The 15793-nt window shown below is 43.1% G+C and overlaps 2 protein-coding genes across 2 annotated transcripts in view; one reads left to right on the forward strand and one right to left on the reverse strand.

Annotated features, from left to right (window-relative positions):
• The window catches only part of LOC128690823 (copper homeostasis protein cutC homolog), an 89833-nt gene extending 85328 nt beyond the window's left edge, over positions 1–4505 (forward strand). Inside the window, exon 7 of the mRNA XM_070088175.1 lies at positions 1952–4505. Coding sequence (XP_069944276.1) covers positions 1952–1954 — 3 coding nt within the window. The 3' untranslated portion in view covers positions 1955–4505. The remainder of the gene's footprint in view (positions 1–1951) is intronic.
• The window catches only part of Prp8 (pre-mRNA processing factor 8), a 104268-nt gene that overhangs the window by 6651 nt on the left and 81824 nt on the right, over positions 1–15793 (reverse strand). The window contains exon 7 of the mRNA XM_053779548.2: positions 7355–7552. Within this exon, the coding sequence (XP_053635523.1) occupies positions 7355–7552 (198 nt within the window). The remainder of the gene's footprint in view (positions 1–7354; positions 7553–15793) is intronic.

Consider the following 15793-nt stretch of genomic DNA (forward strand, 5'->3'; position numbering starts at 1 on the left):
TTACAAGCTTCCTGAAGGGATAAAAATACATACTGAATTTCTCTTTCAGATACACAAACACATGCCTAATCTTATATAACCTGTCATTTCTGTCAGGTCTGGTTTTGTCTGAGAAGTGAAGCATACGTAACATCAGCACAAATCGATTCACTGGCATTGTATCACTGAAACCTGGGGTTGCAATCAGGCAGTCTGTTGACCAGTATGATTTCACTTTGTGCTTATACACATGTGGCATAAGCATTATTATGGCAAAGAAAAGATACATCTCAGCCACAGTTGCCTCCTTCCACTGGTGTAGACATGATTTTGGTGAAAGTATTGTGTTTGCCATGGTGTACTCATAGTATGTGTTGCTTTCCATGACAATACTTTTGATCAGGGGTTCGTCAAAGAATAACTCGAAACATTCCAGTTCAATGGCATTGTTCCCAAGTGTACAAGATGGCCGTATTCCACTTTGGCTGTCATCAAACTGGTGGGGATTTGGAACAAAATTGACAGCTTCCTGCCAATCCCAGGTGAGGTCTGCTGGTGGATACTGGACAATGACAGGTGGTTGTGGTTGTGGAGGCTGGTGTGGTGGGTGGGTGGGTGGGTGGGGGATGGTGGCCTTTGTTGTAGATCAGCTGAGGCAGCGGCATGGGTGGCAGCGTGGGTGGCAGCATGGCCCACTGCTGGTGCCTCACAGCCGTCACCACCACTACCACCACCATGCACATTTTCCATCCCAATTGCAACACTATCATCGTCATTTTCACTGTCTGTTCCTGTTGTACAGCCATGGGATGTACTCCGAGATGTACTCCTTCCCCTTGGAATAGCATATGGCACACTACCAGAGGGCATATATCGTCGTATATACTGACACTTCACTGGGATATATTCCACTTCACTATCACTACTGGAACTGTTTTCAAGAGCTTGTAGTTCATAATCACTATCACTATCATCACAAATGCTCACATCTGAGTCTGGGATTTGGGAAAATAGGAGTTTCCTCTTTGATTCTGGTACAACTGAATGTGAACAAGACGGCCCAGCACCAGAGGTGGAAGGCTGAGGGTTGTCTGTGTTTTCCTCACTATTACTGATATTATGGTCATTAGTTTCGGTCAAAACCTCACCAAAACCTTGAAACTCATCTTCACTGGCACGTCCATCTGTATTAGAACTGTCACTGGGGAACAAAAGTGTCCCAGTTCGCCGAGGAGTGAGGAACTTCTTACCGCGAGGCATGGTGGACATTGTGTACTAAGATGGCGTTCCCACAATGCACCACTGGGTCCCAGATTTTTTTTCTACCACGCACACAGACCCATTCTCTCACATCTAGTCCTACCAGCCTTTTCCCGCGAGATTTGACGGCGATAGAATTTATGCGTACTAGTACGTCAAAAACCCCTGCGCGTAAGCCATACTAGTACGTCCGAAACCCTCAAAGGGTTAATAGCTCCCCATTTTCATTTACCCCTGGCACCCCAAATTTACCTACTACTCCCTCTACATTTTTACCCACTTTAGCATTGAGATCTCCAACCACAAGTACTCTCTCACTTGGTTCAAAACTACCCATGCACTCGCTCAACATTTCCCAAAATCTCTCTTCTCCAGGTGCATAACCACTTACTATAACCCACTTTTCACATACAACCTTTATTTTACACCACATAATCCTTGAATTTATACATTTATATTCCTTCTTTTCCTGCCATAACTTATCCTTCAACATTATTGCTACTCCTTCCTTAGCTGTAACTATTAGAAACTCCTGACACCTAATCCCCTTTATTTTTCCCCACTGAAACTCTCCTACCCCCATCAGCTTTGTTTCACTTAGAACCAGGACATCCAGCTTCTTTTCATTCATAACATCCACAATTCTCTCTTATCATTCGCATTACATTCACGCACATTCAAACTTTGACGGTTTTCTCCTTTTTCTTTTTAGTAAGTTATACGGGAAAAGGCATTACTAGCCCATTTGTAGACAGCCTGTACTGTCTGCACAGACAGCCTATGCTGTCTGCCAGCTGAGTTCATACTTCGTGCCATGCTGGTGCTGCCACCTATAGGCTTACCACTTCAGTATGCCCACCCCTGCATCTGCCTCACTCACTCAGCGACCTAGAAGCAGTCAACAGTCCTACTCCCTCTCTCCCTCGTGGGCATGGCCCTCCTGGGCCATGGGCACAAACACACAAGCCTGTGTACCCACCACGACTTTGCAAATAAAGAAAGAAGCCTCCGAAGCCTTTATCATTTGAACCCCGCTCCGCTGCAGCAAGTTGTGTTTGCCTGGAGAGAGGAAGGAAATAGAATGAAGTTGTGTTCACTTCAGAATCACCCTACACTAGAAACATCAGTCTCTCAACGAGTTATCCTGATGTCGTGTCTGCACGTTTCAGCATCTAGACACAGGTACAAGCAGGATCTAGCCAAAATTTGCCGAATTTCTTCGAGAATTGTAAGTGGCGTCCCAGTGACCCCATGCTACAGCGTCCCACGCTGTTTCTCAAGTCATGCGTTCAGCGTCACTTGTATGTTCTGCTGTTGTTGTTCAGCTCAGCACAGCTATTTCAGCAAGCCAGAGGTGAGTTTTGTGGTGATTTCAGCGTCCAGGGTGGGTTGTTTCTCCCACGTGTGTATGGGTGAGGAAGGTAGGCACGGTCCTCCACCATCGCCACTCACTCACACCTCACCAGCCTACCACCACAGTCCACCACCATGTACCCTCTCCCTCTGCTGTGTTGTCTGCTGTTTTCCATGAGCTGTGTATCCGAGTGCCCAAGGCCACTCGAAGGTACGTGGATCAGCATGCCATGTAGATCACGACACCACGTGGATCCTGATGCCACGTGGGGTGTGGACGAAGCCACGTGGATCTACGAGCCTCATGAGTTACCGAGCCAGATGTCCCAGGCCACAAGCTGTGATCTGCTGCTGCCCGACTTCATGACGTCACGATGTCTGCCTGACGTCACCTCGAGATGTCTGCTAATGTCACCATGCTGCTGAAGTCACGCCTGACATCTCATGATGTCACATCGAGTGTTTCAGTAATTATGTCAGTATTGTCGAGAAGATTGAGAGAAGATATATATTGTGTGTTAATTCCTCTCAGTCAGTGTTCTCACATGTTAGTGTATGGCTTAGTGTCAATTTTGTGCACAGAAAAGCATCATTTGCTAGTTAAGCCATGTTGTACCGCATGTACCGTGGGTGTGTGTAAAGTTTTCCCGTGTGTCCTGTGTGGTCTTGGGCCCAGCTGTGTGTCGACCACAGGTCTGCAGCCAGACCCGTGTAGCACCTTGTGTTGTCACCCGGTGTGACCAGCGCGTTTGACAGCTGATATTAGTCAGCCCTGAGCGCATGAGCCCCTTGTACAGAAAGCTCTTATGCTCGTCGCTCATAGATGTTCTGCAGAATCATACCTGCTACGATTCCCATCAAGATTTGTTTCACTTCACCTCCAGACCTTCAGAGTGCAGTTATATGTAGAGAAACAAGTCTGGGGACACTTAGACTAACCTCTGCTATAACTCCAACTGTCGAGAGAATGACACTCATCAAGCCGCAGTTTAAGCCCTGTCGGCAGGCGCTGTGTCAGCCTCGTGTCATAGCTTCAATGAGCTCCTGCACAATGATGATGTCACTTTGACTGCTAGCTCACTCACTGCAGTCTGGTGTATGCTGTTACGACTCCCAGATGTTTCGTCAAGTCATCTCTGCCATGACTCACCCCATGCTCGCCAGCAGTGACAGCCCCAGCGACAGCACCAGTCGAGAAGTGTCCTCATGAGTCGCTTGCCAGAAGAAGTCCTGCCCAGTTGCCGAGTACTGACAATGCCTCATTCGAGGGCACCAGCATGTTGTGTCCCAGGTTGAGTGAAACCCTGCAGCGATTCCTACGATGACTGCTTCACCGTTCAAGAGGAGACCGTACCCTGTTACTTCGCAGCTCAGCCGCAGCGATGTCTCATGTGTTGCAGTATCTGTCCAGACGCAGGAAGGCATGCAGTGATGCCCATCGATGCTCACTGCCTATGACCACATTGTTCAGCACACCCCACATGTTTTTTTCTTCCCTCCCTGTAGGAAGTTTTTTCCCATGTCCATACGTATATAAATATATGTTTTTTATTTTGTGTTCTGTGCCCTGTTCCTACGAGAGAGAGAGAGACCAAGTTTTTTTTGCTGCCAGACATGGTCGGGACGACCATGTGGTAGTGGCCGAGCAAATGTAGACAGCCTGTACTGTCTGCACAGACAGCCTATGCTGTCTGCCAGCTGAGTTCATATTTTGCGCCATGCTGGTGCTACCACCTATAGGCTTACCACTTCAGTATGCCCACCCCTGCATCTGCCTCACTCACGCAGTGGCCTAGAAACAGTCAACAGTCCTACTCCCTCTCTCCCTCGTGGGCATGGCCCTCCCAGGCCATGGGCACAAACACACAAGCCTGTGTACCCACCACGACTTTGCAAATAAAGTAAGAAGCCTCCGAAGACGTATCATTTACTCCCCGCTACCAGAACCACCAAATAATCTGTTTCCCACATTGCTCTCGGTATTTTAGTTGACTTTTACAACACACATGCCTTATAGAGAAAAGGTTCTTATTCCACTTCCCCATGGACATGAAAGAAAAAGTAATAACAACATGAACTTTTTTTTTTTTTCAACAAGTCGGCCCTCTCCCACTGAGGCAGGGTGACCCAAAAAAGAAAGAAAATCCCCAAAAAGAAAATACTTTCATCATCATTCAACACTTTCACCTCACTCACACATTATCACTGTTTTTGCAGAGGTGCTCAGAATACAACAGTTTAGAAGCATATACGTATAAAGATACACAACATATCCCTCCAAACTGCCAATATCCCAAACCCCTATTAAGATAAAATCAAAGAAAACTCAGATGAGTGTGTATACATAAATGTGTACTTGCATGTGTAGTGTGACCTAAGTATAAGAAGTAGTAGCAAGACATACCTGAAATCTTCCATGTTTCTTCTTCTTTCAACAAACCAGCCATATCCCACCAAGGCAGGGTGGCCCAAAAAGAAAAATAAAAGTTTCTCTTTTTAAATTTAGTAATTTATACAGGAGAAGGGGTTACTAGCCCCTTGCTCCCGGCATTTTAGTTGCCTCTTACAACACGAATGGCTTACGGAGGACAAATTCTTTTCTACTTCCCCATGGAGATAAGAGAAAATAAACAAGAACTAGAAAGAAAATAGAAGAAAACCCAGAGGGGTGTGTATATATATACTTGTACATGTATGTGCAGTGTGACCTAAGTGTAAGTAGAAGTAGCAAGACGTACCTGAAATCTTGCATGTTTGAGACACCATCAGTCCCACCATCATGTAAAACAAATACAGGCTTCCATTTTACACTCACTTGGCAGTATGGTAGTACCTTCCCTGGCAGTTGCTGTCTACCAACCTCCTACCTTAGAAAAAGAGGTACTCCAATGACTTGTAGGCTGGAAATGAGTACCATCAAGACCCCAACCTTCCTTCCCACTGCGTGGCCACTACAGCTCTTATATTTTCTTCTTTCTTTCAACACACCGGCCGTATCCCACCGAGGTGGGGTGACCCAAAAGGAAAAATGAAAGTTTCTCCTTTTACATTTAGTAATATATACAGGAGAAGGGGTTACTAGCCCCTTGCTCCCAGCATTTTAGTCGCCTCTTACAACACACATGGCTTACGGAGGAAGAATTCTGTTCCACTTCCCCATGGAGGTAAGAGGAAATAAACAAGAATAAGAACTAGAAAGAAAATAGAAGAAAACCCAGAGGGGTGTGTATATATATGCTTGTACATGTATGTGTAGTGTGACCTAAGTGTAAGTAGAAGTAGCAAGACATACCTGAAATCTTGCATGTTTATGAGATGGAAAAAAGGACACCAGCAATCCTACCATCGTGTAAAACGATTACAGGCTTTCGTTTTACACTCACCTGGCAGTATGGTAGTACCTTCCCAGGCAGTTGCTGTCTACCAACCTACTACCTTAGAAAAAGAGGTACTCCAATAACTTGTAGGCTGGAAATGAGTACCATCAAGACCCCGACCTTCCTTCCCACTGCATGGCCACTACAACTCTTATACGTATGTCTTATATGTATGGAGTGTAAAACACCACTGTATATGGAGCAGTGTTTCTGGGACTTTCACAGACTGTACTAGTTCTAGGCATATGACCAGTGCCTGTATGTGTATATATGTTAGAACAGTAGAAATGTGAAGCAACTGGAAGTATATGTATTTGTTTACAGTGCCGTGTGTTGTTCTGTAAACAATATACTATAGACAATGTTAATGCAGGTATGTGTTCTATACAATGGCTATATACAAATAACCTGCACATAGGAGATGGGAGCTTATGACAACGTTTTGATCCGACTTGGACCATTTACAGTCACACTAACAGAAAGCAGAGAAGGAGGCAGTATATATAGGTCAGCAGACAGGGATGGGACAAAGGAGGGAGGGGGCAGCAGCGGAGAAGGCGGCGTGGAGGAGGAGGAGGCAGAGTTGAGAGGAGGCAGCAGAGGAGGAGGAGGCTGCAGAGGAGGCAGTGGTGGAGGAGGCAGCGGCGGAGGTGGTCAATCGAAGACTAAGAAAGAGGAGCACTGCAAAGGAGCTAGGTGCCCACAAAGGGTAGGAATAAAAATACAGAGGGGGGGATATAATAATGGACCAAACACCCAAGGGAGAAGAAAGAAAACCCAAAGGAGAAAGCAGAAAGAGGGAGGAGAAAAAAGAATCAGCTTAAGTCATGGGTATTCTGAAGTTTGGAGCATTTTACAATGTAATGGGAAAGGAAGGCATCTACAGGGACAAAGCCAGGACTAAGATTCAAACAAAGACAGTTGTGTATGAATCATAGTTCTGTTCCAGTCACAGTATTGTGCCTTTTTGTTATTTACAATGGCTAGGCATACATACACTGTGTATGATTTGGTTGTCAGGGGCCCTAACAATTACTGGAAAATGTAAAAAACTTAGAAAACCTCCAGGAAAAAAAAAAAAGAGTACCCAGCAATTGCGATGTCGCTGACTTCAGATCAACAACCTTCAACTTAACGCATTCCTATCTCTAAGAAAATTTTTGTTTTTGTCTCATTACACTCAAAATATCTTTATATCTGTATATAATTTTTTGGGAGGTAGGGGACTGCTACACTGTGAGCACTTAATTTTGGGAGGGTAGTGACAGTGAAAGGGTTAAATCATGATGATTGTTAAAATCATTATTTATATTTGACACACAACTTTACACTTGCCTTCGAAAAATGTTTAGCATTCTAGACAAACATCAAAATATAATACTAACCTTAACTGGTTGGCCTGGAGGACAGTGTTCACGATACCACATCTTAACCAGAGGGACATCAATAGCTCTTCTCATAGTACCAGAACGCATGTTGAAGGGCCGGGGACCCCATAACAGTGCTATACCATTAGCAGTAGCATCATCATATAGCTGCCATTCCTTCAGTAGAGCATCTACATCTTCTGGTAGCTCAAAGTCCTGAAATGCCATAAAGGAAGTGATACCTGTACAGTGGACCCCCAGATTAAGATGTCATCAGATTAAGTAATAATCGGATTAACCCCTTGACTGTCACAACCCCAAATCCTGAGGTGTCTCCTGGTGTCGCAAAATTTCTGGAAAAAAAAAAAAATCTTATGAAATGATAGAGAACCTTTTCCTGATTGTAATGACACCAAAAGAATGAAATTTGATGGAAAACTGACGGAATTACACTCTCGCGAAGTTAGCAACCTCAGTGATATTTACGAATTGGCGATTTCGCCCACATCGAGCCCTATTTTTGGCTAATTCTATTGTTCCAGTCGACCAAACTCATAGCTATTTCTTTAGAGTTCCATTTTTTCTATCAATTGAGTACAAGAAACTGCCCATTTACCAATTTCAACTACCCAATAACATGGTCAGAAATTTGCAATTTGACCAATTTCACGAAAATTAAAAAATATGACAATTACAAAATAGGGTCCAGAATGAACAATGCAGACATTCCTGGCTCTAAAATAACATTTTCTTTGTTCATCAGTCATCTCCAGGCCCCTCTGATATTACTCTTGCTTTCTACTTTGAATTTTTATTCAAACAAAAAAATAGAAGATTTACTGCTATGCAGACTACTGCAATATTGTAATAATTGTATAAATAATGTCAACCCATTCATGACCGCATATCAGAATGGCTACTTGGACATTTATTGGAAAATGACATCATTTGTTTACTTTTGAACATCGGCAAAAATCAAACATTTCCCCTAGTTTGAGCTCCATTTCAAGGTTCTTTTCATCGTAAAACCAATCAAAATCACCTCTATTTCTATAATATGTTTTCCATTCTATCAAACGAGACCAAGAAAATGAGAATACAACCATAAATACAGTGGACCCCCGCATACCGCTGGCCTTACATAACGTTAAATCCACATACCGCTACATTTTATCACCAAGATTTTGCCTCGCATACCGCTAAAAAACCCGCTCAACGCTGTTCGTCTAAGGCGCGTCTATGTGCGGCCTGAGCCATGCTCACATGTTCCGCCGGTGGCATTGTTTACCAGCCAGCCTCCGCTGTAACATCCAAGCATACAATCAGAATATTTCGTATTATTACAGTATTTTTGGTGATTTTATCTGCAAAATAAGTGACCATGGGCCCCAAGAAAGCTTCTAGTGCCAACCCTACAGCAATAAGGGTGAGAATTACTATAGAGATGAAGAAAAAGATCATTGATAAGTATGAAAGTGGAGTGCGTGTCTCCGAGCTGGCCAGGTTGCATAATAAACCCCAATCAACCATCGCTACTATTGGTGGTACAGCTGCTGCTGCTGCTGTACCACTGTCAGCTGCTGCTGCTGCTGCTGCTGCTGCTGCTGCACTGTCAGCTGCTGCTGCTGCTGTAGCACCGTCAGCTGCTGCTGTACCACCGTCAGCTGCTGCTGCTGTAGTACCGTCTGCTGCTGCTGTAGCATCGTCTGCTGCTGCTGTAGCATCGTCTGCTGCTGCTGTTGTACCACCGTCATCTGCTGCTGCTGCTGCTGTAGCACTGTTGTTGGTGTGGCTTATTGAGAATACCAAGAAACAATTAACCCCAGAGGATTTGCCACCCAGGATAACCCAAAAAAGTCAGTGTCATCGAAGACTGTCTAACTTATTTCCATTGGGGTCCTTAATCTTGTCTCCCAGGATGCAACCCACACCAGTCGACTAACACCCAGGTGAACAGGGAAAAATGCCTGGACCTAGTGCTCATATTGGTGAATTTAAAGCCAGCAAAGGTTGGTTTGAGAGATTTAAGAATCGTAGTGGCATACACAGTGTGATAAGGCCTGTTCTGGAAGAAAATGCTAAACAGGACCTACAGTACTCAGGAGGAAAAGGCACTCCCAGGACACAGTGTCTCATCAGTCATTGCTGCATCTTCAATAAAGGTAAGTGTCATTTATTCTTCATTTAGTAGAGTAGTACATGCACAATATATATTGTGCATGTACTACTCTACTATTGTGCATGTATCCTTCTCTTTGTGTGTAGGAAAATGTATATTTCATGTGGTAAAATTTTTTTTCATACTTTTGGGTGTCTTGCACGGATTAATTTGATTTCCATTATTTCTTATGGGGAAAATTCATTCGCATAACGATAATTTCGCATAACAATGAGCTCTCTTGCACGGATTAATATCGCTATGCGGGGGTCCACTGTACTATATGAAAATAGATAACAAAGTCAGCATTTTAATTAAAAAAAAGTTCAGAGTTTTTTTTCTCATTATACAATGCATGCTGCAGGATTTTTTTATATGGTGCACACTGACCACACAGACCCATTCTCTCACACGTGGGCCTACCAGCTTTCTCCTGTTTGATTTGAAGCCGCTAGAATTTATGAGCATATATACGTTAAAAACGGTGGCTCGTAAGACGTATATATACGGCTGAAACAGTCAAAGCGTTAAGTAACATTTTTGTGTCAAAATTTTTGCTCGGTTTACGACACAGAACTCTGTTAAAGTCATTCATCCCAAACGTGTCTGCGCTCCGTGAGCGGCCCGGCCACTCCATATACAGCCAGTGTGCCATTGTTTACAAGGACAATTCCACGCATACAAGCGATACATTTTGTATTCCATTGTTTTTAGTGCTTGTAACTGCTAAATAAGCCACTATGGGCCCAAAATAAGCTTCTAGTGCCAGCCCTTTGGTAAAGAGGGCAAGAAACACTATAGCATTCAAGAGAGAGATCATCGCAAAATACGAAAGTGGAGTGCGTGTCTTCGAGCTGGCCAGGTTATATAACAAGCCCCAATCAACCATCTCTACTATCTTGTCCAAGAAAAAGGCAATCAAGGAAGCTGTTGTTGCGAAAGGTGCAAATATGCTTACAAAACAGAGATCGCAAATACTCGAAGATGTGGAGTGTGTGTTGGTGTGGATCAATGAGAAACAATTATCAGTGAATAGTGTTTTGCAATCAATTATGTGTGAAAAGGCAAGACAGTTCCATGATGATCTCATTAACCCTTTCAGGGTCGACAGGCCCTCTCAGAGACTTGTTCTCAGGGTCGGCCAAATTTCAAAAAAAAAAAAAAAAATATTTTTCTTATGAAAAGATAGAGAATCTTTTCCCGATCATAATGACACCAAAAGTATGAAATTTGATGAAAAACTTACGGAATTATGCTCTCGCAAAGTTAGCGGTCTCAACGATGTTTATGCATCAGCGATTTTTCCCACTTTGAGCCCCATTTTTTGGCCAATTCCGGTGTACTTGTCGACAAAAATCATAACTATTTCACTAGAACTCCATTTTGTATATCGAATGAGTATAAGAAAGCACCCATTTACTGATTTCAACTATCCAATGCAGTGGTCAGAATTTAGCAATTTTGCCAATTTCACACAAATTTCAAAAGATGCCAATTTCCGAATAGGGTCCAGAATAAACAAGAAAGACATTCCTGGCACTAAAATAACATTTCTTCTGTTCATTAGTCACGTCCCCATGCCCCTCTTACATTCTTTTGCTTTCCACTTTGAATTTTTATTCTCACAAAAAAATAGAAGATTTACTGTTATGCAGACTACTGCATTGGTGTAGAAATGGTATAAATATTATCAGCGCACTTGTGAAAGAATATTAGACTCACCAGTGGACGTGTATTGGACGCATAGCATGATTTGTTTACTTTTGAACTTTGGTAAAAATCGAACATTTCTGCTACTTTGAGCGCAATTTCAAGGTAGTTTTCTTTGTAGAACCAGTCAAAATCATCTCAATTTCTGTAATATGTCTTCCATTCTATAAAATGAGACCAGGAAAACTAGAATACAACAATAAATACCATACGAAAATACAGTGCAAAGTCGCTGTTTTAATCCAAAAACACGGTCAAAGTTTTTTTTTTCTCATTACGCACTGTGTGCTGCAGGACTTTTTTTTATACCGCGCACACTGACCACATTAACCCATTCTTTCATATGTAGGCCTATCAGCTTTCTCTCACTAGATTTGAGGGTGCTAGAATTTAGGCGTACAAGTACGTCAAAAACCCTGGGTCGTAAGCCATACTAGTACGGCCGAAACCCTGAAAGGGTTAAGAAAATGCCTGGAACTAGTGCTCATATTGGTGAATTTAAGGCCAGCAAAGGTTGGCTTGAGAGATTTAAGAACTGTAGTGGCATACACTGTGACAAGGCATGGTGAGGCTGCCAGTTCTGACAAAAAAGTGGCTGAAAAATATGTTCTGGTGGCCTGTTGGTTAACGCTCTCGCTTCACACGGCGAGGGCCTGGGTTCGATTCCCAGCCAGAGTAGAAACATTGGACGTGTTTCTTTCCACCTGTTGTCTGTGTTCCCCATCAGTAAAATGGGTTCCTGGGTGTTAGTCGACTGGTGTGGGTCGCATCCTGGGACAATGACCTAAGGAGGCCTGGTCACAGACCGGGCCGCGGGGGCGTTGACCCCCGGAACTCTCTCCAGGTAAACTCCAGGTAACTTCTAGGGGTACAGAGGCCGAAAAATTAAAACCCCAACAAGTGTTCAATTGTGACAAAACAGGACTGTTTTGGAAGAAAATGCCAAACAGGACCTACATTACTCAGGAGGAAAAGGCACTCCCAGGACACAAGCCTATGAAAGAAAAGCTAACTCTCATGTTTTGTAGTAATGCTAGTGGTGATTGCAAAGTGAAGCCTTTACTAGTGTACCACTCTGAAAATCCCAGTGTTCAAGAAAAACAGTGTCATCAAGACTAAATTGTGTGTGATGTGGAGGGTAAACAGTAAGGCATGGGCCACAAGGGACATTTTCCTTGACTGGTTCCATGATGTGTTTAGCCCCAGTGTGAAAAAATACCTCCTGGAAAATAAATTGGAACTCAAGTGCCTCCTGGTAATGGACAATGCTCCTGCTCATCCTCCAGACTTGGAAGAACGAATGGTGCTGGAGTTTAGCTTCATCAAAGTGAAATTCTTGCCCCCCTAATACCACTCCTCTCCTCCAGCCCATGGACCAGCAGGTCATCTCAAATTTCAAAAAAAACTGTACACTAAAGCAGTGTTTCAAAAGTGCTTTGAAGTGACCACAGACACTGAATTGACCCTAAGAGACTTTTGGAAAGATCACTTTTGTATCCTCACTTGCATAAACTTTATAGGTAAGGCTTGGTAGGGAGTGACTTGCAGGACTTTGAACTCTGCTTGGAGAAAATTGTGACCCGAATGTGTACAAGAGAGGGATTTTGAAGGGTTTGGGGCTGACCCTGAGGAGCCTATGCCAGTTGTGGAATCTATTGTGGCATTGGGGAATTCCATGGGGTTGGATGTGAGTTTGGAGGATGTGGAAGAGTTGGTGGAGGACGACGATGTAGAGCTAACCACTACAGAGCTGCAAGAGCTTGAGGTTCAACACAAACAGACCACAGCTCAGGAATTTCCTTCAGAGGAGGAGGAGGAGGAAGAAAGATGGAGGAAGTTGCCTTCTTTAAAGATTAAGGACATTTGTGCAAAGTGGACTGAAGTGCAAACATTTATGGATGAAATGTTGTGTCCCATGTTAGGGAAATCTTAAAGACATGCCAGAAACAGAGCTCTTTGGACAGATTTTTGGTGCAACAGGGATCCAGAGACTCAAGCTGATGCTAGTGGCATTAAAAAACAAAGAAGTGATGTAACCACGGAAAACGACTTAGTACCTGAAGTCCTAATGGAAGGGGATTCCCCTTCCAAACACTAGTACACCTCCATCCTCTCCCCTCCTCTCGTCTCATCACTCATCAATAAGTCTTCAATAAAGGTAAGTGTCATTTTAGTACTGTTTATTCTACATGTCTCATTGTTTTCTATGTAGGAAAATGTATACAGTGGAACCCCGCTTTACGATAAGCTCCCAATGCGACCAATTATGTAAGTGTATTTATGTAAGTGCGTTTGTACGTGTATGTTTGGGGGTCTGAAATGGACTAATCTATTTCACAATATTCCTTATGGGAACAAATTCGTTCAGTAATGGCACCTGAACATACTTCTGGAATGAAATATCGTAAGGCGGGGGTCCACTGTATTTCATGTAAAAAATTATTTTGTTTAATACTTTTGGGTGTCTGGAATGGATTAATTGGATTTCCATTATTTCTTATGGGGAAAATTAATTCGGATTAAGTCAGATTCGGTATAAGACACGCTCTCTGTAATGGATTAATTACGTTAACCGAGGGTCCACTGTATCTCAAATGCTCAAATATGTTAATTTATTTTTACCTCACTGATCATGTCTAACCAAGCCAGAGTGACACCCTCCATGCCCCCCCCCCCCAAAAGGGAAACATATTCACCATCATTCATTCAATCTTTGTCTTGCCAGAAATGTGCTGGCATCACAACTCAGATGACCCTATAACTGCAACATTCCTACTGCCCTCCTTCAAAGTACAGGCACTTCCCACCCCCAAAACTCAAGTCAGGCTAACTGGTTTCTATAAATTCCTTCAGAAATATTAACTTGCTCACACTCCAAGAGCATATTCATTAAAAAACCCTAACTTTCTGTGAACAATTTTTTTTCTAACAGATCAGACATTTCCCACCGAGGCAGGGTAACCCAAAAAAGAAAGAAAAACCCAAAAAGAAAGAAAAAACTTTCATCATTCAACACTTTTACCATCATTGTCTTTGCAGAGGCACTCAGAGATGATAGCTTAGACGTCCCTCCAAACTACCAATATCCCAAACCCCTCCTTAAACCCTTAACTGTCCAAACGTAGATATACGTTTGCTTGCGTAGTGCTCCGAACGTAAATCAACATCTTATTTTTCATTCCTTCAAAACTGAGGCAATAGGCCTGAGTCGCCTAGACACAAGAGAATGGGTCTTACCACTCGGTGTGCGCAGTATTAAAAAAAAACTGGGACCACTTAGTACATTGTGGGAGCACCAGTTTAATTGAGCACCAGCTAGAACAAATAGCGTGGCAAACACCAGGGCTTCACTGATGTCATGTCACATTAACACTCCCCTTTCATTTATGAGGAAAGTAAAAATAGGTTACATAAATGCATGAATGAGTGGGGGTGGGTGTGAGTTGGACCTGATTAGCTTGTGCTACTAGGTCTGATGCCATGCTCCTTCCTTCAGTGGATGTGACCTGACTAGATGGGTCATTGCTATAAGCTGGGGGGTGACATGGACATTCCTTGCATGGGCCAGTAGGCCTGCTTCAGTGTTCCTTCTTTCTTATGTTCTTATATATTCAGCAGGCTGGCTGGCTGGCTGGCTGGTTTTGGCTGTCTCTGGCTGTCTGTCTATATCTGTCTGTCTATATCTCTGTCTCTCTCTCACATGTACACACAAGTACAATTATACATAGTGTAAATTACCTAGGATAACTCAAAAATTCCAGGCAAAATGCAATACTAGATCTAAGACATAAATAACCATGAGACAATATGCATTTTTACTAGCTCAGGAATCAGGGAGCGGTTCGTAAACCAACAGTTTTACAGCCACTCCCTGAGACAGAGATAGCAGATGGAAAGATAGAGACACACACAGACAGACACACACACAGACAGGCAGACAGACACACACACACAGAAAGACAGATAAGCAAAGCTAGACACACATAAGCAGAGCTAGGGAGACAGACAGATAGATACAGACCTGTTTGTGCGTAACAGTGAAAACAAATAAAGCAGGGTTCCCCCGCAGCGGTGCCCATTTATCAAGTGTCACGGGGCTGTCAACAGTTTACCGACACTTGTCATAACACCATTCTTCAAGGAGTTTCATATATACTCCAGGCACACACAGGCAGACAGAAAGACAGATAAGCAGAGCTAGACAGACAGATAAGCAGAGACAGACAGACATGTTTGTGTGTAACAGTGAAAACAAATAAAGCAGGGTTCCCTGAGTGTACATTCATCAAGTGTCACTGCCTGTCAACAGTTTACTGACAAACCATACCACGGGCGGGATTTGAACCCATGGTCAGTGAGTCTCAAAACTCCAGGCCATCACGTTAGCATGTCTAAAACATTGCAGGCAGGTGAAAATGTTCACCAGTCAGTGTGATTGTGACTATTTGAGTACTAGTTCAGTACCTAATATTACTGTTAGAACAAAGATTGGCTATGAAATCACAAGAACTATTATAAATCGTAATTATAAGAACATAAAAAATATATAAATTAAAATAAAATCAAGAAAAAAAGGTATATTGGCAACA

This window comes from Cherax quadricarinatus, chromosome 24, assembly GCF_038502225.1.
Source record: "Cherax quadricarinatus isolate ZL_2023a chromosome 24, ASM3850222v1, whole genome shotgun sequence".
In the NCBI taxonomy this organism is placed as follows: Eukaryota; Metazoa; Arthropoda; class Malacostraca; order Decapoda; family Parastacidae; genus Cherax; species Cherax quadricarinatus.